Source organism: Thermobia domestica, chromosome 9, assembly GCF_964235325.1.
Source record: "Thermobia domestica chromosome 9, izTheDome1.hap1.1, whole genome shotgun sequence".
Lineage (NCBI taxonomy): Eukaryota > Metazoa > Arthropoda > Insecta > Zygentoma > Lepismatidae > Thermobia > Thermobia domestica.
In genome coordinates, this window is record NC_137462.1 from 187,336,071 (window position 1) to 187,359,798 (window position 23,728).

The window sequence follows — 23,728 nt, forward strand, 5'->3', positions numbered from 1 at the left end:
CTCAAGGATAGCGTAGCATTTCAGTGTGATTCTCGTAGAAGCATGTTGTGGAAGGTATCAACTGGGCTATGCGATTAATTCATTGTCAGTTTTTCGGTATGAATATGTTTACGAGTGTGTCTGGATGTATAAGTGACCAACAACGAATTTCTATCTTTATTTCTTTACACACCGCTATGTGAATATATTCGTGTCTCACAGTTAAATTTGAAGACATCTGGCTCAAACGATAATTGTTAATGAAATAATAAATATTTAACGTTCAATATTCAACATTTCTGAGACTTAGAAAATTAACATTAATGTTCACTACACAAAATGAAATATTTTTGATTGGGGTTCTCACACTATGTATGGAATCTCTTGTAACGAATTCTTTGTTCAAGAACACAATACTTGTCATTTTACACCAAATGCAACTATTGCATTTAAATAAATTTCTAAACGTTCTTCCACATTCCTTTTCATATTGGCTAGTGTTCTAATTTGTCTTTTTCGCAATCTACAGGAAACAAGAGAGCCGCCTCTCTCCTTTTTGCTGTACAAGCGGCAACTCAGCTTGATCGGGCTATTCTTTCAACATTTTGTCTTGCTAAAACTTTTTTTTTTTTTTTTTTAATGTTTATTTCACGTTTCTCGATCTTCAGCTTCTTTTAATTCAATATTTTCTCCTCTTTTTCAAATCACTAGTAAATTGTGTTCTTCCTACTGCCAGTTTACCTTCGATCTTACCCTCTACGGAGGTAATAAAATTCCTTCGCAATGTGTGTCCAATTCAATTGGCATTCCTACGAAGAATGCTGCTAAAAACGTCCTCTTCTCTCCTACCCGTTTTAAAACATCTTCGCTTTTACTGTATCAGTGCACTTTATCTTCTTCATCTTCCTCCAACACCATCTCTAACTTCGGTAATGTCTCTGGACCATATAGTCCAATACTACATATATAGCACTTGACCAACTTCTTCCTTAGTCCAATATTAAGAGGGAGAAGGAGTGCGCCACAGCGGCCGGAATATTGGTGTTCAATTTAACATGGGATCTCAACCATTTTTTAGGCAAATCACGGTTTCATTTCGTTCTTTCGCAAAAATGTCTCAGTAGCGCACTAAATATGATGCATCTCATTTTAAAGGTGCAATTTGAACGCTGTGCGTGATATTTTCTTCTTATAAATACAGATAATTATAATCCAAATTCCCATAAGAAAATGATCAAAATCAGACGGAAAAGTCTTCTGTTTTTTTACAGTAAGGAAAAGAGCTAAAAACTCCGGACTTTTTTGAGAATGGAGTACAATCTTTGTATTTGTGCGCTACTGTACTATTTTTTCGCTGTTTCCAAAGACATCCATTTCACAATCGATGAGAAATTATATCCTTCATAATTGAATCTACAGAAATCAGAAATCAGATTTTTTCGTGTTCACGTACTTGGCCGTATAACTGCTAGATGGCACTATAGTCATTCCTCATCCCCCTTTCCTTCTCAGCGGGAGCCAGTCCTTTTGAAAATCTACTTTAAACTTCTTAACAGGGGCGGGAGGAAGGAAATCATTGTGAAGAACGGAAACTTCAAACACGAGGAATGGCAAATTTATGACCTCTTTGGTTGATGATTTCTGTTTCAGCAGTACAGTGTGTTTGTAGATGGTTTCTGTGAGAAGAAGTAATTTGTGTTTGTAGCGATAAAGTCAACCTTTCGACAAAAATTTGTGAAGGAGAAGCCGAACCAAAGTCTTCGTTTATCTATTCCAAGAAAGAAATGAAAACTTCCTGCAGGCTAAGAATATACATGCAAGAGAAAAAATAAGATACATTATTATAATCTTTAGGATAGATTAATTCCCGAAATATTCTTTGTTTACCTGTCAAAAAATCAAGAATAATATGGTATAAAGCTCTTTCATCAGCTTCCATCGTACAACATACTAGACACACACATTTATATACATACATACATGTACACACACACACACATATATATATATATATATATATATATATATATAGTGGCGGATCTAGGATATGATCAAGGGAGGAGGTAAACCATAGTTTGCCTCTTTATCCAGAGTAAATAGGATTGAAGCCTATTTTATCCAGTGTATACCTGAGCGTCAAGGGGGGGGGCTATAGCCTCTATAGCCACCCTTGGATCCGCGCCTGTATATGTATACTATTTACAGTGCCGGAGTTACGTGTAAGCGAAACGAGCTATAGCTTAGGGCCCCGCTCTCTTAGGGGCCCCAAAATCTAATGAAAAATTGGATTTCTAAAATATAAGAAAATTTAAAAAAATAAAGTAAAATTTATATATACGTAGCAACAGTGCTTCCTGCTGTGTAGCCTACGTTCGTGTAATTAATAGGGCTCCTTCTACCAGTCTGCTTCCTAAATTATCTCTAGTTTCTTCATTGCTGTATGTAGGGTGCGTATGTTCATCTGGACACATAAAGGACCCCATTACCTTCAACAGCTTGGGGCCCCACTAAACCTAAATCCGACTCTGACTATTTATGCATGTTTGCTCCCTCTTTTTTCGAAGCAGTGCTTCTTTGATATTGCTTCCAATTTCGGCAGGTTTTACCAAGGGGGGAAGAGTCCTTACTCATTCCAGGCATTCAAACTAGGGACTGGACTACTTGCTTCCAACATTCTGTCCCCCATGTTTCCCGGTCTGAATCAATTGTCTAAAGCTCATAAAACATTCAAATTCATATGTAGATGTTGCTCATCAGTGTCGACACCTAAATATTTCTCAATCAACGGTAGGGGTGTTTGGTATCCTCAATCTGTCTCCCTCTTATTAGCGGAGCGGTAGTAATATTCGGTAGTAATTCTTTTAAAAAAATGTTTTTTAATGTATGTAGTAACGCATAGGAAACTAAATTTTAATATACCCTAGTAGTATAGAAACGTACCATACGGTACCTTACCAAAATAAACACCCTATGCCAAGGACGCAAACATTAACAATAATAAAAAAAGATAATAATAAACATTTTAAAGATATTCTTTCATTAATCAAGTCGCACTTAAAAGTTTAAAAAAAATGTTTATGCGTGACTAAAAAAAAGGGATGCGCTCTCATATAGGCTTACAGTTACTTTATAAATTCTTAAATTGACGCACTCCATTCTTTTTATTTAGTCTTGCATAAACAAAATTATTTTTAACTTTTTAGTGGGAATTTATTAACAAAAGAATGTCTTTAAAAGGTGTCTTATCATTTTTTTTAATTCGTTGGACACCTTTTTCAAATCCTACAGTGATATGCAACCAGGGATACCAGGGCTGGTTAAAGGCTAGTATTTATTTTAGGATAAGGAAGTTGAAAATAAAAACATATTAAAATTTGCGTTTAAAATAAATAGATATATTGCAAAGTATGAAAGTAAGAATGGAATATTGTATTGTCACCGGACTTACATCGCTCTGCAACAGTTCTTAGTTCTATGACGTCAGAGAACAAGTTCAATTTATACGAACACTTATTTAATGTTTGAAACAAACACCTGTTACATCCTTGTACACTCATGTTCAAAATGATTGTCGCATATCTATAACTGTCTTCTTGTAAAAATATCATATAATAATGATTTTGCAGGAGACTTTTAATACTGATACTATGTGTACAATCGGGAAATATATGTGGTAAATTTCATAGGAAAATACAGTAATTATAAATACGAAGATTAGAATGAGTAAAATACACCGTAAAATGTTGCTAAATGGACACAAAAGTTTTGTTTTCGTTTTATTGTTCTTATTTACTGCTCTTTTGACATGAAATTTGCCACATACATGTCTTTGCCAATTGTACGCATACTAACATTATAAGAAATATCGGGTGAATTCGTTATCAAATTATATTCCTACAATAACATATTTATAGACATGCGACAATAATTTTGGACATGAGTGACACATCTTTTAATTCTATTGTTAATGAAGTGGTCTATTTCCCCCAATAAAAACCAACATCAAGCAGGGCATGTGCTTCCTCCTGTTCTTCTAAGCCGGCCCCCAAGGCTGAATGTAACATTGCGGCTTTTTCCTGTTATAATAGGAAAAACTCAGGATGGTCAGCAACTGGTATCGAACCCATGACCATTCGAATGTGAAGGCGAGAGAGAGGGTAAATCTGGTGGTCATATTTTGAAAAGAAAATAAGGAAATGGATTCCACTAAAAAAATGATTCACATTGCCAATACATTTCAAATCTTTGTCTGGGTTTTCTGCCTTTCAATTCCTTTTTTTTTTTTTTAAACCACGAAGGCTCTAAATAAATTAGAATATCGACTCTCCCGTGTGTTTTTTTTTTTTTTTTTTTTTTTTTTTTTTTTTTTTTTTTTTTTTTTTAACATTGGCATGGTTCTTCATTTTATATCAGATTCTTCCCGCACTATTCTGTTATTTACCATAGGTAGAATCTTTTGAGAAAGAGACAGGCGACAAATGCTTTAGTTCTCTATATGGTATGTTTGTGACCGTTGTAGATATTTGAGTGGCTCTCTGACAGGGAGCTGACGGCTGATATCATGTTGGTCCCTCTTATTTATTTGTTTCTTCAGTTCTGTTTCTCTTTTAGCCAAAAGAAAAGAATTTCACTCTTCTGTCCCATTTACAGCCGTAACCATCCCCCTCCTACGCTGTCCAACTTTGACCACATGCAGGGTAAAACGAAGGAAAAGGACGGGTGCATTTGCTTTGACGGCATTTCAGCGACAACCCCATCTGTTGCCAAAATAAGGAAACACTTTGCACTGCGATATCTTCGATTTGTCAAGGTCACTTGACTCCCGCCGGCTCTTAAGCTTGCTAGTTAAGAGTAAACTTTTCTTATTGAATGTTTCTTTAGCTATGGTAATTCCTGACATGATCTCTTTGGTACAGTTAGCGACTCTTGTCAAAATACTTCCCAGATACTTGAAATTATCGACACTTTCAAGTTCTCTTTGTTCTACTCTGACCCGTAAGGGAGCGTTTTCACGGAATATTCTCATGACTTTCTATTTTTCGGTGTTGATTTCTTTTCCATATTGTTTCGCAGTGTCAACTATTTGTCAATCATCTCCTATAACTCTTCTTCGGTTCTACCTATAATAACCGTATCATCTGCATAATTGCTCTTGTTAATGATCTGTTCTCCAATCTTAAAATCTCCAACTCCAATTAAACCTTCCTTCATTAAACATTCACTATAACTGTTGAATAATTAGGGCGATATGCTACATCCTTGTCTGATTCTTCTTTCAATCTTCACACTATTGGTTTCTTGTCTATTTAAGCACAACTTCACTCGTTGTCCTATGTGCGAATAAGTCGTGCAAGTTGCGAATAAGTCGTCAGTCTCTCAAGTTGACCCCGATTTCTGTAATACCCATTTCTGTTGTATTTTCAGAAGTTCTGTCCAACTGACTCGGTCAAAAGCTTTTGCCTATTGATAAAGCACAAACAACTCTTCCTTTATGTTTACACAAGATAACTGCATAAATAAACTATCATGAGAGAGTTGCAAAACGTAAACTCTTGCTTACCACAGTCAATATTACTAAGCGGAAACAGTGGGCAACAACATGATACGGCACGATGTTAATTTTTGAAGTCAGGTATATATATATATATTTTTTTTCTTTCTTTTTCTGATGAGTTCACATTTTCTCACCTTCTAGCGGATGCATATGGGTCTGAAGACAGCCCTTCAAGAATTCAACTAGGACCGCTTACAATCAATTGTCAAAGATAAGGGTTTTTCACTGATGGTGTGAAGAGATATTTGGAGCTCTGGACTTCAAAAATTTCTGGAGTATGTTGGCGTTGGCATATTCAACAGCGCTGGATACATTGACATTTTGCAGAGGACTCTGCTACCGATATTTTCCACTTCACAAACAACAACTCAGTTCATTGGAGATGGCACCCCTTGTCGTATTGCCACTAACACTCAAACGTAGCGGACATAAAATGGCATTCAAAAACTGCCATGGGTCTGTCAATCCCTGGATATAAACCTAACTGAACATATCTGGGCTTATTATTCTACATTGTGTCATCAGACGGCATCCCACAAAAACTCCCTCCACGTAGAGAATTTCACCGTTTGCGTAAAGAATGGGCAAAAAATCCTCCAGGCCAAAATCTAGGAATACATGATTCCATGACCAACGTGTTAAGACTGCTTCAAGCTAAAGATTGATCAACAAGATATTAACCTGTATCCTTTTGCTACCATTTATTTTCTATATCCCATAGGCACTGTTCAATAAAGGAAAAAAATATATAAATAGAGGAGCTTATTTACATACGATGTCTCAGTAGTGTAGTTTTGGTGTTTAGAAATGCAGATGAAGAACAATATTGTTTTGTGAAGGATTATTCTCAATGGATCTCTAAATTCTAACTGATTTTGATATAATCTAGTTTAATTTATGAAAACTACACTGTTATAAAAACAGAAATGAACAAATCAATGAAAGCACTACTTACCGTCTGGAACTGGTACGTGTTGCATATTCAAAGGATCTGGACTTGATTTTGTACGTTGATGAGTCTGAATCGACGACACAACAGAAGATACCTAAAAATCAGACAGAATTTATTAAAAGCAACTCTTCCAATTGGCACTTAACGTGTTCATTAGTGTGCAACCATGCATACGTCCATGCTGTACTTCTAGAAACATCCAATATTCTAAACATTTAGAAACGTCTAATATTCTACATACCAAACTACTAAAATCATATATACATACTGATTGAAATCAAGATTACTTGATGATCATAATTTTTTTCATAAGAAAAAGTGTGTCATTAAAAATTCTCTACTTCTCTTTATCTTTATACAAAATTTTTTACACAATGAAGTTTTAGATTGCAATCTGAAGTGAAACAATACATTGTATTGCCCTCCCCGTATGTCTACTGGCTAGCGCGCGTGCATTCGTTGTATAGAATCTCAGTTTCGATTCCCAGTGGAAGACCATTCAAATTTGAACACATTGTAGTGGTTCGGATTCCACCTTATACTGTAGATTCACATTATATATAGCCTCGGTTGTGAGAGATGCTAACTTCTAATCAACAAACTAAGAATTGTATTCTCGCATACCTTATAGGACTATCATACTGAATTGTTTCGTAATTCTTTTCCTTTGACTTTTTTAATGAAATACAATAAAATATTCTATAAATATCAGAGAGAAAGAAAAGCTTACTCAAAAATGAAATAATAAGCCAGCAGGGCCACAAAAACAAATCCTGGTGATGTGATTAGAAGTACTTTACACTTCACTCAATTAAGAGAGATCGACCAGAGTCTTCTGCGGGTATAGCATCATTGAGTTACGAGATAATACATTGGTGGCAATTCTAAGTTCGCAGAAAAGATAATCCTATGCATAAGATCTATTTATTTCAAAATTTTCGGTGAAGAGATGCTATTCAAGAAGTTCTCAAAATGAAATGAAAAATTTCACATTGTGTCAATCACAGAATATTGCTCTCTCGTGCACCAACACTTCGATGACAATTTACCCTATGTTAATAATTTCAAAAAAGGTTATTTTCTGTCCAGTAAGCCTTGCTTTTACTTCATAAATGATGTATTCAAGCAAATTAGAACTATTTTCTTTTATAATAATGAATCACCACCTGTAACTTCATCTACGCGTTTTCATCAAATCGCTGTGTTTGGTGATCACTCCTTGTTGAAAAATAAGGGAAACAACACTACTAAATGATACAAAAAAACAGTACAAGCTGATAGGAACTACAAAGTTGATTCATTTCTATTGAGCCGAAGTCGATGTGCAACTGTACAGCGCATGCGCAATCAATCGCCGTAAAATTGCCACGAGGCAAGCAATAGTATCTCGTTAATCACGCAACAGGGCAATGTGGTCAAGCGTAGTCTGATGTCGCCGAAACTGAACCGATTCTGGAAGGGGTTCATTGTTGCCTTTCTAGACGCTAAGTTTACAGCGTCGCGCATCGCAGAAATGTGTCGTGTACGTAATTTTCATATATGTCGTACCACTGTGAATCGTATTATATGGAAATATGCGCATGAAGTCCTAAAGCCACTGGGAATAAATTTATCGACGCGAGCAGCTAGAAACCATTCTCCCGTGAAGAGGACTCCGCCGCTATTACGTGTGGTTCGGCGTATGGCGACTTCCGAAAATCCCAACACACAATGTGTGATGGCCAGCGGCACCTCGTAGGTCACAATCAACCGCAAGAGCAGTGTGCAGGCCCTGAAATCGTGTCATGTGGCTGAGTGAAAAAGGGACTGCTGTAGGAACGTTATCTCGCGTGTGATCGGTAGAAGTTTGTTGTTACCCTTGATGAATCATGGATTTGCCTCACAGACTGTGGTGAAGTTCGTGCCATTACATACAGACCTGTTGACATCAAAGGACGTCCACGTTCTTTCGCTAATGCGCAGAGTTTACCAAACGGATTCATGATTGTGGCCAGTTTCTCGTAGAGGGGCAAACTGCGTCTCCCAAAGGTGGAGCAAAACTTCAAAATCAATTCTGTCTACTAGTACACTCATGTCCTGACTAAAATGAACCGGCACGAAATCCCAGCATTGTACGGGCAAGACGTGAACCAGGTTGAACTGCACCAATACAAGGTATCCAGCCATATGCCGAAAACATCGCTGGAATTCTATTGCCATATAGAACAGGAAACTTGAATTGCAGCAATTCCCTTCTCTGACAAAGCGGCGCCTGTCCCATTGAGTCCCCATCGCCATCGGTCTGTGGAAAGCCTGTAAAGAGGAGTGGGATTCAATATCCATGATCCACCTGCAACGCAGTATCCTGCAATGAGAATTCCGATGCCGGTTAACAGTCAGTAGAAGTGGCCTGCAGATCGAACAAAACCGGTGATGGAAACACGGCGTTTCCTAGGTAAGTGGTACATTCAAATTCGGCTCAATATTAATGAATCAACCTCTGTATTTCTTTCCAGAACTGTTGAAGAGCGCCTATTCACAAAATATATGGTGCAAAATTATTCTATGTATACGATTTTCTTCATAACCAACGTCGAACGTTCATCGCGATAGTTCTGAAAAAATGAAAAGGAGCAGGTAAAGAAAAGGCTGAAGAAAAACGCAATTAATGCAATACTGAAATGGAAAGTCCTATCTCAAGGCAAAGGGTTTATTAAGGTATAGCTGTGCGTTAAGTTGTGGTAACAGAAGACTGGACTGGGATTGAGTTTTAGCGTCTCATTCAGCAGCGAGGTTATATGTAACATGGACCTACAGTTTAAAGTGCGATCGGAACCAACGAGCATCCACTGGGAATCGAACCGGGTGCAGTAACGAAAGAGACCTGCTAGTAACACTGAAACACTTAGGTGCTTTTAATGATCACTGTAAACTGTTTCAGATAATACACACTATACCGGTATATAAATCATTCATATACTCATAATCGGAGAAGCTTTTCCTTCTCTAATTTCGTTTGCATTCCCAAATTCCATGTTAGTAATTCCCATCAACACATACAGTCAGTTGGATAGAAAAATTAAAAAAGAAGATAACTACATTATAAGGTGTTTTGCTAAATCCCTCATAAAAAGTAAGAGGCAAGCACAAAAGTAGTGATACAGCGTCCAGCTGGGCAGTGCTATCTCCGAACGCAGAGTCACGTGATAATGTAGTCAGATTAAAGGTAGGTACACTTCAGTGGTAAAAGATAAAATAGGAGAGATGGATAAATGAGTGTGTACGAAACCAAAGGAATAATAAATGAAGAAAAAATATAAATTCACGAAGAAATAAGAAAGGGAGAAATAAAAAAAATCATGAGAATAATAAAACATAATGCAGAATGAAAAATATTAAAAAAAAAAAAAACTCAAAGCTAAAAAATGTCTGGGAAATGGAGCGAGTGTAGTGAAGCGTTTTGTATTGTTGTATAACATCAGGGGCAGTTAGAGATAGAATGGTAATGTCAGTGACTTCCCATCTCTTTCTGACGGACATGGAAGAGTTTGGAAAGATTTTGAGAATACTTAGGGAAAAGATGTGATCAACTGTACTTCAGTGACGGATAGTGTTCTAGGAGAGGTATATAGGAAATTTGAGCGATGCAGGAATATCGGCGATTGTTGAAGTAAATCAAAAGAGTGGCTAGTGTATCGCTAACACAGAAGGCTGGACAGTACATGTGCCTCAAGATGTAAATCAGATTGGAAGAATCTAGTAGATATCTAGTGGAAAGTGTGTATATCTTGCTGATAGGATGCTGAAAGGTCAAACTGGTATCAAATATAGGACAAGTTTCGCAATTATTATTATTATTATTATTATTATTATTATTATTATTATTATTGTGGAAAGTGTGTATATAATGCTGATAGGATGCTGAAAGGTCAAACTGGTATCAAATATAGGACAAGTTTCGCAATTATTATTATTATTATTATTATTATTATTATTATTATTATTATTATTATTATTATTATTATTATTATTATTATCCAGCATTTTAAGAACAGATTCCATCCCGTGCTATTTTTCTTCTAGTGAATTCATTAATTCGAGCTTTTCTCTTCGTTTATTATTCCTTCGTTCTCCTACATTCTTACCGACGATCTTGTTCCATTAATTTTATCTCCCAGTACTATGCACTTTCTACTTTCATATGAGAACATTGCACTATCACACGATCATGTATTCCAAGATCTTTTTCTTTCTATTCTACTTCTTCTGGTTTGTGTGTGTATGTTTCCGTAACAGCTTTCTCTATCCTCTCATAATTGATTATTTTTCTTTTCCACTTCAGGTTTCCTTTCATTTTAATAAATTCACCATATACACGAACTGATTTCGAACATTTACAAGAAAACCTGTTTTTAAAAAATTTCCTAACATATTTTGAACAATTAAATACAGAAAATGACAGCCAATCTTAGCATCGCTAAGCCTCGTCTGATATATGCATTATAAACATCAAAATAGCTTTAATTTACATGCAAGCGGAAACAAAAGTACAAAGCAAGACATAATTTAAAGGCATGTTTTGTTCGGATTTTAATCACAATGAGGTTTCTCCATCGCCCCTTTAAACTCCTCAAATATCAAAGCAATTTCTCTAGGTGAGCTGCTCCACATACAATATGTGCCGGAATAAGTACGTTATTAACAAAATGTTCCCCTTTCCTGTGTCATTTGAACGCTGAATTACAAAACGATTAAGTTCACAAAAGTCAGTTGTTCATATATCTGTTCATTATTAGCTTTGTTACTTAATTTAAAAAATAAAATAAAATTTTTAATAATGTATTTGTTTAATTTTACATGGTCAAGTCTTACGGTATCTCTTGCAGGATATATATTATCTCTTTAGGAAAGCAGCTGTCTGCAAACAGCATTCTACATCCAAGCTACGTTTCGAAGTTGCATCGCAGCAGAATCGCAATTGGCTCTTTGCCTTTGAATTTTAAGTTTAGCGTCCCTTTTCAGCATCGAGGTTATATGAAACGCGGACTTAGTTAAAGGTGGAATCCGAACCACCGTAATGTTTCCGATGTCCGTACCTCCACTAGGAATCGAACCCGAGAACACGTGCACCAAAGGCGCTAGCTATTAGATCAGCGGGGAGAGCAGTTAATCTTTGCGTTAGACTGTCAAACCGCCGCACCAGCTTAATGCATAATAATGCATTATTAAATTTGAAGCAAAAACAAGGCGAGAAACTTTTTTCTGATATCAATCCCTCGTCAACGTGAGAGAATTCTCTTAGTCGTTCTTTAAGTTACACAAATAGCCGCTTAAAAAAATAAGTAAATAAAATAAATCTGACAACAGTAAACACTTCTTATTTAAATCTCATTTAAATTGCAGAAATTTCAACACAGATTACTAATAAAAAGTACGTGTTTGCTACTTAAGTTAAACAGTTTCAAAGCTAGAATGAGGCATTCAAATATCCTCTATATTTTGAGTAATTGTTTGATTAAATTGAGGAAGTTCTCTTAGTATATATCTAAGAATAGTACATAGAATAGAAAGTGAAATGTGAAAGTTCAGGTGTAAAAAATTGTGAAGAAGGATTAGAGCTGAATATACTTCATTAGGCATTATAAAATAGCAAGATAGACGTAATCCTGCCATCCATCACTTTGTATTACTTTGATCATTGTAACAATAAAATGTGCGTTTGAACCAAACTTAAGCACAATTACATCCTCCTTATGTTACTAGATAAAAAGTCATTATTGAACATATTCGAAATATACCAGCCAGAACATTACGATCACCCGCAACTTCTTGAACGAAGTTGTTGGGCTGACGTAACAGGCGCGGGACACAGAAGAACCGGTCGCCAGACAGTGAAAGCGATCTCACTCAATCAACTGGTGGGACACTTGTGCGTAGAGTGAGAAGGGTCGGTGATATATCAGTTTGATTGGGGCCAGGCTGTTAAGATCAGATGGCTGGAGATGTTTATCAAGGAAACAGCGCGACTTGTTGGGTGTTCGCGGGCTGTAGTGGTTAGTGTCTTCCAAAAGTGAGAAAAGGACGGTGAAACGAACACCAAACCACAAGTGGGGCTGCCACACCTCTATAAAAATGTTGGACGTCCTTGCCTGTCAAAGTGAGTGCAACAGGATAGGGTGCAAACTGTGGCACAACTAATAGCAGACTTAACAGTCGACAAAGAACAAGCGTGTTTGAGAACTGTTCATCCCACACTGTTAGAGTGGGTCTCCGCAGTTGATATCCCACACGTGTACCAATGTTAACCGCACGGCATTGTCGATTACGACTGGAATGGTCATGTGTCATTGGTACTTGACCGTCGACCAATGGCACGAAGTTACATGGTCCGATTAATAAAATACGATCAAATCGATGGCCGGTCAGAACCCGTAATCTTCCAGAAGAACAGTTTATCGAGATGTGCTGCTTATCGGCAGGCACTATCCTTTCAGGTAGGCCATATCTTTAAGTAACAATGGCATATTTAAGCTGGACAACGCTCCTTATCATAAGGTGAACGTTGTGCTGCACTAGTTCAAGAACCACACTGGTAAATTTTTAATTGCTACAATGGCACCCAAACTCATCCAATTTTAATCCAATTGAACACTTTTAGGGTGTTTTTGAACGTCAGATCTGAGCACCCCGACAAAATTTGCAGGAATTAAGTAACTTGGGTATGAAGATGTAGTGCGCCATACGTCCAGCCACCTACTAATGTCTCATTGTTTCCATACCAAATCGCACTGCTGCTGTCTTGTGAGACGAAGGTGGGCCTACCTTATATATGGTGGTAGGTGATCATAATATTTTGACTGGTCAATGTAATTACTACTACACGCTGCCGCTATTGTTCTTTTGAGTTCTTAATTGACTGTATTTAAAAACTACGGTACAATAAGTACGGTTTATATTAAAGCGTATCTATTATGAAAATCTAATATACAATATGAAATATACAAACTGCAGACCTAGCAAAATCAGCCATAGGCAAAATGTGGTGGTGACCTAGCAATATCAAAAGCAGGCCAAATTTTAATGTACTTCCATGTATATTTCGTAAATTAAACTCTGCACGAACAAAAATGTGCACATTTCACCTGCATAGTAAAACAAGCAGTGACTATGGATAATTCATCGCGGAAACTCACATGTTCTATTTCATTTCGCTCTGCAAAAGGAATTTTAAAACTACTTCAGTTTTAATGTCTTCGAATGATAACGAATTCGTCGCGGAGAAAACACGTAATACTTGTATTTTCTATAAATTTCAGATCAATCTAAATGTGGGAGGATTTTTCTCAAAATAATGACGACAAACTTAAAGTCTTAGATAACACCTCAAGTTTGGAAAAGCACTAGATAAATGCATATTCACCTTTTAAATAAATGAACAAATAACTATCACAATAATGTAAAAACTGTCTAAAATAAATCTTAAAAAATAAGTTGCAAACCATTTAGCTCTAAATTTAATCTGTCATAAGCTTCCACTATTCATTGTATGTACAATAAAATCAAAATCTTTCTGATGAATATAATGCTTTCTGAAGCAAGTCTTTTTACTTTATATTTATGAACAAACTGTTTGCTTTTTTTATGATTGCACTATTGGAAGTCAAGAACCCGACCAACACAAAAATAATTTTCTACACAAAAACGCATGCTAATTTTATTCGACAATAATGAATACTTCAATTTTAGTAAAAATTACTTGATCAAATTATTCCTAGAGTGCAGAAGTAATGGGAAGCTCACATCTCTACGTCATTTTGAAGTATGCATATATACGAATAGATGGAAAGATTTCTTTGACGACTTGCTTAACACGCAGACAAAAACTAATGTTCGTGGGGAAAGGGCAATGCACAGTAGAACCATACATTTCAGAGCATAGCCAAACAGAAGTAGAAATTGCTATAAAGGAATTAAAGAAACACAAATCTCCGAGGGTAGATGAAATTCTGGCTGAGTTAATTGTAGCCAGAGGGGAAATTTGTGGAATATGATACGCAAATTCATTCTCTTTATCTGGATCAAAGAAGAATAACCTCAAGAGTGGAAAGAATGAATCATTGTCCCAGTTTACAAGAAAGGCCACAAAGCGGATTGTAATAACTTTCGAGGCATTTCTTTTGTGACAACATCCTATGAAATCCTCTCACACATTTTATTAGCAAGATTAATCCCATACGTGAATGAAATTATTGGAGATTATCAGATTTAGACGAAATCAATCAACTATGGGCCTGATATTTACCATTCGACAAATACTCGAAAAGAAATGGCAATACAATACCCCGGTACTTACGATTCTATTAGGAGATAAATATTATTCAACATTCTTGCAGAATTTGGAATATCGAAAAAGCTAGTTAGATTAATTAAGACGTGTTTAAACGAATCCCAAAGTAAAATCCGAGTAGGAAAATTCTTGTCTACGAGCTTCCTCGTCGAGAATGGCCTAAACAAGGAGATGCGTTGTCGACATTATTATTCAACTATATTCTGGAGTACGCTGTAAGGAAAAATCAAAGAAAGAAACCAGGGCCTAAAGCTAAATGGTATTCACCACGTTATGGCGTATGCTGATGATATAAATCTGATAGAAGATAGGAGAACAATAGAAAGAAATGCAGAGACATTATTAAATACTTGCAGGTTTAGAAGTAAATGCAGAAAAAACTCAATACATGGAAGTACATCGGGATCGTAATACTGCGTTAAAGTATCAAACAATACAAAGTATCAATGTCTCTTGAGTTTCATTTTCAAAATTCCAGTATAATTCCAGTATATTCAGTATTATCAGCAAAATTCCAATACCTAATATAAGGATTTTTTTTTAAAGTTCTATAGGAATAATCACACTCTTGATGATTTCAGGTTTGTAATTGTTTTATCATCAAAAGAATATTTTATTTTTAATAAATTTAGTTAGCCTTGATTTTTTGAAATACAATGATTTTTTAAACATTTCTAAAAGGGCCTCCCAACTCTCCTCACAGCTCCATTCCACCTATTGCTTTAAAGGTCTAATTACAAAATGTACACAACTCTTGCTTTGGAAAAAATTATGATCTCATTGCATACAAAATTGTTTCTAAGACTATTAAAACAATTACAAAAAAAAAAAAAAAAAAAGGATTGTTGACAAATTACCAGTTTTATGACTTTTCCAGTATGCGGATCAGAATTCCAGTATATTTCCAGTATCAAAATTAAATTCCAGTATAATTCAAGTATTTCCAGTGTCAGTAGACACCCTGTAATATTTTCAATAACGTGGATGCTTTCAAGTATCTAAGATCAATATTTAAAAAGCAACATCATATCTATGAAGAATTTAAATGTCGACTGAAAGCATGGAATTTGTGTTATTATTCAGTTCAAAATCTTTTGTCGTCGGGAATTCTGTCAAGAAATTTGAAGCTCAAAATATAGGCCTATATACGATAATCACGTCTGTCGTTCTGTATTGTTGCGAAACATAGTCGTTTATTTTAAGGGAAGAACGCAAACTGAAAAGTACTTGAAAATAAAATCCTGAGACGAATATTCGGACTCAAAGGGAACGGCAATCGGAAATGGCGGAAACTTCATAATGAGGAACTGCATAATTTAAACTATTTACCAAACATTGTTAGAGTCAACAAGTCTAATGGACTCAGGTGGGCAGGTCATCATGTAGCGAGAATGAAAGAAAGCAGGAACGCTTTCAAAATTTTGACTGGAAATCCAATCGGAAAACGTGCATTAGAAAAACCTAGACGCAGATAGAAGGACAATATTAAGATGAATCTCGCAGAAATAGGAATACAAAGTAGAAACTGGGTTCAGTTGGGTAAGGACAGAAGTCAATGTAGATGTTTCATGAATTTGGCATTGAACCTCCGGGTTCTATAGGCCATAGAGTTAATTACTTCTTTTACGGTACAAAATATTTTGTGAAATATAACGGAAATTCAGAAGGTTTATCTTTTATCTCCATTTAGATACATAAAACAGGACACAACTGATATGTTTGCACAGAAAACATATTCTGGCGATGCAAGTAGTTGATGGAGAAATGATCCCAATAATTCCTTCAAATTGGAAGCATTTCATATGTCAATGGAATAAGAAAAATCACTGGTAGTGAGAAATTGTTGGGTTAAATTTGGACCCTTTTAGTCCCTACTCTAGGATTTCGAATATGTTATTATTTCCCTTGTTTACTTTCATTTTTAATATTCCCGTGCAAATAGCAGCTTGCTTGTGTCTCTTCACTCCTTTCATTTTCATATCTTCATTCTCACCATCGTGATTAATCCGACTGGGTAGAAAAACGTGATTAATTAAGCAAATTCATCACCATCGCAACGCTGAACACAAATTTCAGACTTCGGCCGTTTCCGATTTTGAAAACGCTTCTGCTCCTATTTAACATTTTGTATAACAAATCGTATATAATAACTTTCTTTAATTAAGTAAGAAATAAAAACTACTTGTGACTTTTATTGAAAATTTGGGTTGCGAGCGGAGCGAGCAAGAAAATTTTTAACAAATGTATTTCTTTGCAAACCGACAACAATATTCATTTAATAAGACGACAATTCTTTTAGGGGGCGCCGCGTCGTTTCCTCTTTCCTTACACCTTTTCTTTCTTCTTGCTCGTTCGGCGCCCGGGTCGACCGGCTCGCTCGTCCCTCCTTCCTAGCTACGGCTCTGCAAGAGTTCGAAATTTGCTTTGAGTCAACTAGTTTTCGTGAAGCAACAGTGTACGAAATATTTGAGGGTACTTCAGTCACTTTCCCTTTTAATCCGTTAAAACTGTTATAACATCTACAAGTATAATCTTCTAGAATTGCATTAAAGGCAAACTAAAAATTGTGATTATAAGTATTGAAAAGATAAAGGAGTATACTTCGTCCTGAGACGACAAAGTACAAACCATTCTCCCAGCTTGCGCAGAACCCCTAGCTACCACGATTAGGTTCATGATATCACTGTATCTTAAGTCCAGCTATGCCTGTACTGTACTTACAGTATACATAGGTAAAACACTCTTTTAACACCTTGTAAAGTGGTGAAAATCTACTGAGTTCTATATCAATAATGAGACTGTTCAAAATATTCGACATCTAGATTATTAGATATCGCATTATTAAGCATTATTATTTTTAGATAGGCATTACTAGATAAGCATTATTATTTTCACGCATGAAAAGCTACATTTTTTATAACAAAACCACAATAATGCATAATATAACGCTACAACAATACTATTATGTATGAAAATAACATAATTTTGGAATTAACAACGGCAACTGTACAACTAGTGTCAATGATATATTACACCTTGTTACTTGGAGGTGGTAAATGCATTCGCCAAGAGGGAAAAAAAAAGAAACACTGAGAAACAGATTGTTGCTACATGAAAACACACTGTGTATGTATGTTATACGTTCGTTTTGTTCATTTGGAATTTAATGGCCGTTTCTATTACCAAGGCTATGCTCAAATCCACTACAAAGGGAAGTTTATATAGCACACTACTGTGTATTAATTATCTACATTAAACGTTCTTTTACGTTTCGTATCATCTGTCGTGTAAGATAAATTAAATATCAGATTCATAGAAAGCTGTTGCATGCTTCATTAAACACTAAATGTATATATTATTTTATTACACATCAATTTTATTCCGGTAACAAATGTTAAAGACATAACCATAAATATGAGTGTATACAGAACTATATCTTTCAATTTAAATAATAATAATATCCAAGATGAAGAAAAATCCACCATGAAAATAATGGAGAGTATTACTTACGTAGTGGTTAGTCGGTGATATTTGCAGTTTATGAAGGTTTTCTAGACTCTGTATTAATGTGATGCCACTATCAACACCTTCAGTATAATATAAGTGAGAGCAAAAGTGGGATGGCTGTCTAGGAGGTAAAGGAGGTGCTCCACATGGTAACGTGGGTGCAGAGACTTGGGTGACCAGGTGCTTGTTTCGAGAAGGCAGTGGTGGTGGTGGTGGTGGTGGTAAATCAAAAACCTTCTGTAACTTATGCTCCCTATCTAAAGAAAGCACTGATTTATTGGAAGTGGGGGAACAGGGAGAGGAATACTGTAAGAGAAAAAGAAGCCATTGTTAGATTGTCAATCCATCACAAGTTACACAATGACCACAATCCACATTCACATGTCCAGGCAAGGAAAGGAGTAACAGAAAGCTTACAGAAAAAACACAGGGTTGCCACAAATTTAGAAAATTATTTCTTTAACTATTAGCAAAATTTTTTGAGGGATAAAAAAAATGCCACAGATTCCGGCATTTCTGCAATAATGACCCGAAACCGTTATATTAAATTACGGAAAATTAGCCTTTTTCGGTATGTATTTGCTTTGTATTTCTCCGTTCTTAGAAATGACGGCCACATTTATGTCAGAATTTTTGACATTTATACATCTAATGGAAAACCTCTTATTCGTTAAAGAAGAGTGATACTATTTTACGGTCATTTTAAGAATACAGGAATTACTGACTTTAACCCTTATCCGGGCAAGCTATTTTTGTAACGTAGACTGCAACTGGGGCCTTACAAACTCTATTAGCCTTATCAACTCCGTATGTTCATAACTTTAACTTCGACTAAAGATAGAATAATTCAGAATTTTATGTCATCGAAATATTTATGGTTATTAAGAAATTCGAAGAAAAATATGAAGCTACTGGGCCTGGGAGGCCCCGGTTGCCCGGATAAGGGTTAACCTTTCCATGACCGCAAAATATGAAAAAGCACGAGTTTTTCCATGAAAAGGAAAAATCACTCCAATATTCTTCCACAGACATATTAATATTTGTTCGCACATATCTTAGCTCTAACTTTGAAACTCGACAGTATAATATTCACAAGCAGTATTTGAATGTTCTATACCTTATATTATCTCACGATGTTTCCGCTTTTTGAAAACAGAAATTATGACAAACAATTATATAATCAACAATTATGATATAATCAACCATTATACTCCTGGTTCCTATTTTTCAATACAGTTGCTATTAATCACATCTTGCATCCTACCTGGCAGCTTACAAATTTGAAAAAGGCGATACCAAATTGTAACTGTTCATTTTTACGCGAGTAACAAGTAACAGTGGCTTCAGAACTTCAATCGTAGAACTGTCAACAATCGACCAACTGCTGATAGATTATTTCAAATATTCCACGTAAGGGACCATAAAAATTCATGTACATGTATATCTACTTTTGTAAATAGCTCTCGAAAACTACAAGTTGAAAATGAAATGAAATCTTTGAGTTTTACGTCCCACGGTTATGCAAGTTAGGCTAAAGGAGACGGTGATAATGAGAGATGAGTGAAATGGTGGAATGAAGAAAGTGGGAGGAAACGGGAGTACCCCGAGAAAACCCACGAGCACGGTGTTCGTCCACCACAAAGTTCACTTGGCGGGGGCTGGGATCGAACCCGGGACCCCAAGCACCAGAGGTGAACGCTCTACCACTGAGCCACCGCGCCCCCCTAAACTACAAGTTGAGTGTACCGTTCATTGAATTGCAGCGAAACCTTTCCTACGTTACTGAAACGAGTTCATTAGTTCAAAAGATTTTGACAAAGGGACACATACAAAGTATGAGAGCTATGAAATTCACCTGAACTTAAAAAAATGTTTCATCTGGTCTTCTCCCGAATTTCGCCATCAATTTCTAGGCATTTCTGAAACCTTATCACTGGTATTTCATTGAATAAAATCAAATTCAAAAGAAAATTTAACTTATCACTTCGAATAAGAATATTTTGTGGTTTTCTAACTGTAATAGGAAATTTCACACGGGTTTTAGAGTACGGAATGCAATCTCAATATCATTCAATAACTTTATAGGGGTCATATTATCATATCTGATTTGATTTTGTTTTCTACGGAATAAAAAAGTTCTCTTGCCATTTGTTACACCCGATTTATATCCCTTGTCCTAATCTGATATATTCAGATCTTCCAGGTAAGTCTATCTGCAGACGAAATTTCGTGGAATTTTTCACTTTTCTAACTGAACATTTTTAGTACAATTGCTGTTTTTTTTTTTTTTTTTTTTACTATCTTTCACTCATTCTTATTCTTCAAAAAAAAAAAAAAAACGCAATCTGTGGCAACCCTGAATAATGATCTCCCATGTAAAATAAAGATTCTTGGAAATTTACTCACAATATAAACAAAGAAAATAAGCTTAAAGCAAGAAATAAGTTAAATTTGTTAATACCATGGACCTTTGTTAACGAAGAAAAAACAGAGACATTAAATATAGCCTTGCAATATACATTAGCCATGTTTAAGCAACACTGAATGCTTAAAATTTTTAACCCAATGTCAGAAAACCACAATAGACACAAGCAATGATGTCATTAGTTATCATGGGAACACATGTTACTCTTAACCTTCATCATGCGGGTTGTATTTTTTTTTTTTTTTTTTTTTAAATCATTGAAAGTTAAGTTCCCAAAATTACGTGAGAATCCATATCTTATCTTCCTATGGAAGTTAAATCTCATCATCAACCATAATCAATATTTATGATTATTTTCTTTTAATTGCAATATATTGAATTTTTTTCTACAGAAACCGCTAAATGATGAAGAGCAGAAACATACGAAGCAAAGTTTACTTGGTTACGCAACGAATTTCAATATATCACTAGGCGTGTTTTCGACCACACAATATGGAAATCTAACATATTGGAGACGTTGAAAATTCCCTTCTGCGCCTACAAACTATTCCAATTCTCAACATTAAATACGAATCTAACTACTATCGATCAATCAGATGTTCCTATTTCCTTTTACACTTTATACTCAGAGACGGCTTATTTGCATTGCATTTAAAAAAAAAAAAAAATCTTTAATAAACTTCTCACAATCACACTATCAAATGTATACTGGAAAGAATTCGGAAGATTCGAATGATGATTTTTTTTTTCTCACATGTCGTAATTTCGTGCTGTCAGTGCGCTTGCAGATTACTAAATATCCTGCATCTATATTGCAATACTACGAAGGAGATTCAAATGAAAACATTAAAAGATAAAGTTCCGAGTATTTGTATGATTGATCTGTAAGTTGATAGAAGTTATCGTTATTTTTAAAACAATAACCGGCAGGTGACAGCATCATGCAGGTACAACTGAACGACGAAGCCGTGTCAATACAAAGATGGCCACGCCACTGTCGACATGCACCGCATTAGATCAGTGATCTGTGATGCGTTTTTTGAGTAATGAAGGTGTTAAACCAACTTAAATCATTCAGGATGGAAGTGCAGTATGGTAATTCTTGTGTGTCCCTGCCGCAAGTTCACGAATGGAGTAGAGAGCAGATAAGTAGCGTTAACTTCTGTGGAGGATGGCCTGTGACTGGGTCAAGTGGTGGCGAATGAAAACATCCGCAGTGGAAGAGTTTGAGAAGTCACCAGTTTAGATACTGGTTCAGTACAAATTATTGTCCATGATGTACTGTACTTGAATAGTCCCCCTTTGTATGGCAGGGTCACATGCCTTGTGGTGGCCCGGTAACCCTCAGGGGGAGATAGGGTTTCGGGAGCAGCGTGGAAACACGCTTCACTCTTGTCTATCCTGTGCGAAAAGCTGGCAACGATTACTTAGCTGTCGGTGCAAATCAGGATAACAAGCTACCAGCGGAGGTGAGGCTTCGGCTATCCTCCGAAATGGGCGACTAACTTATGTCATTGGATCTGGGAGAGTACGTGTGACCTCATCACGTCCTCAGTGAGGTAGGTAGTCTTGACTGCCGTATCTACCGGCGGAGTTGAGCCCTCGGGTATTCTCCGAAATGGGCAACTAGGCCGTGCCCTTGGGTCCGGGAGATAAGGCTACGTGGCGCCCCAACACGTATGAAAGAGTGGGTAGCTGGTGTGCCCAAGGGTGTGGGCGGATCCAGTGCCCTACCGGGAGGATGATCTCGGTTGTCCTCAAAGAGCGTGCTATGTGTTCTCTTGGGTCCGGGATGGGATACTTAGTATCCTAACGCATACTCGTACCTCAGGAGTGCTGAGGAAGTAGGTCGCTCCTTCGTCCCAGGCTTACACATTCACTGGGTGCAGGGGCACACGACCCTACCAGGGGAGCCGCCGCTCCTAAATGGCCATTGTCTTTTAAAGGTAGACAGTCTACATCAGCCATTGGGTCTGGTAATGTACGGTGTACCTCTACCGTAATAAGATGTAGTTCCGTATTGCTTGAACGGCCCTACCGAGGAAGGGTGTGGGTGTCCCTTCTAATGGTGGCCTACACGTACCATTGGGTTTCGGACAAGTAGCTTTGCTACAATGTGCACGTGGTACCTAAACACGTAAAAGATAGGTAGCCCCGTATTGTTTGGGCGGGCCTACCAGGGGAGACACGGCTCCCAGGGCTCGGGAGACACGGCTCCCAAATGACAATGTCTGCCTTGAGAAGACGGTCTACATCAGTCATTGGCTCTGGTAATGTACGGTGTACCTCTACCGTAACTAGAGGAAGTCCCGTATTGCTTGGACGACCCTACCGGGGGGGAGTGTCGGATTCCTGCCTGTGGGGGAACCAAACGGAGGTGGAGGAGGGGCCAATCCCAGGAATCTGGGTAACGGTTGTGATTCCGCTGAAGGGAGGAAACTGTAGGATATGGGCCGGTACCAAACTCAAATGGTGACTTAACACGTACCATTGGGTCCGAGATGAGATACGGGAGTATTTCGACGTGTGCGTGGTACCTCTACACGACAAGGCGGTTGCCAGTTGAACGATAGAGGTAGCCAGGGCCGGGACTGAACAAGCCCCCTCGGGCATTGCCTGGGGCCCCGGATTTGGGTTGGACTCTGCCGGGCTGTGGTTATACCGTGTGATTCGGTACCATGCGGGAGCTAATCCCAGGAATCTGGGTAACGGTGAGCGTATGGGGGAGGTGAGCTTGCCTTGAAACGCTCGGGCGTCTTGCCTGCAGAGCATGCTAGGACTGACTCGCTAGCAGTCTGCCTCAACCAGTAGGTCAACTGGTAGGCACTCAGGACTTCGGTCTGGCCGCGCAGTGGGCGTATCCCACTCCCTCAGAGAATGGGAGTTACATCGCTTCGGCGAGTCAGAATTAGGGGGCAAATTCTGACGGTGCACTTCGTGCACGAGAATACATAGCGTATTGAGCAACTACGGACGGGGTGCATT

The 23,728-nt window shown here is 37.1% G+C and overlaps 1 protein-coding gene across 13 annotated transcripts in view; it reads right to left on the minus strand.

Annotated features, from left to right (window-relative positions):
- The window catches only part of RhoGEF2 (Rho guanine nucleotide exchange factor 2), a 656,727-nt gene that overhangs the window by 535,545 nt on the left and 97,454 nt on the right, over positions 1–23,728 (minus strand). For 12 of the 13 annotated variants that reach the window (XM_081725662.1, XM_081725656.1, XM_081725658.1 and 9 more), the window contains 2 exons: positions 18,322–18,624; positions 6,489–6,579 (listed from right to left, as the gene is read on the minus strand). In XM_081725662.1, coding sequence (XP_081581788.1) covers positions 6,489–6,579; positions 18,322–18,624 — 394 coding nt within the window. The remainder of the gene's footprint in view (positions 1–6,488; positions 6,580–18,321; positions 18,625–23,728) is intronic. The other variant, XM_081725666.1, reaches the window with a different exon arrangement.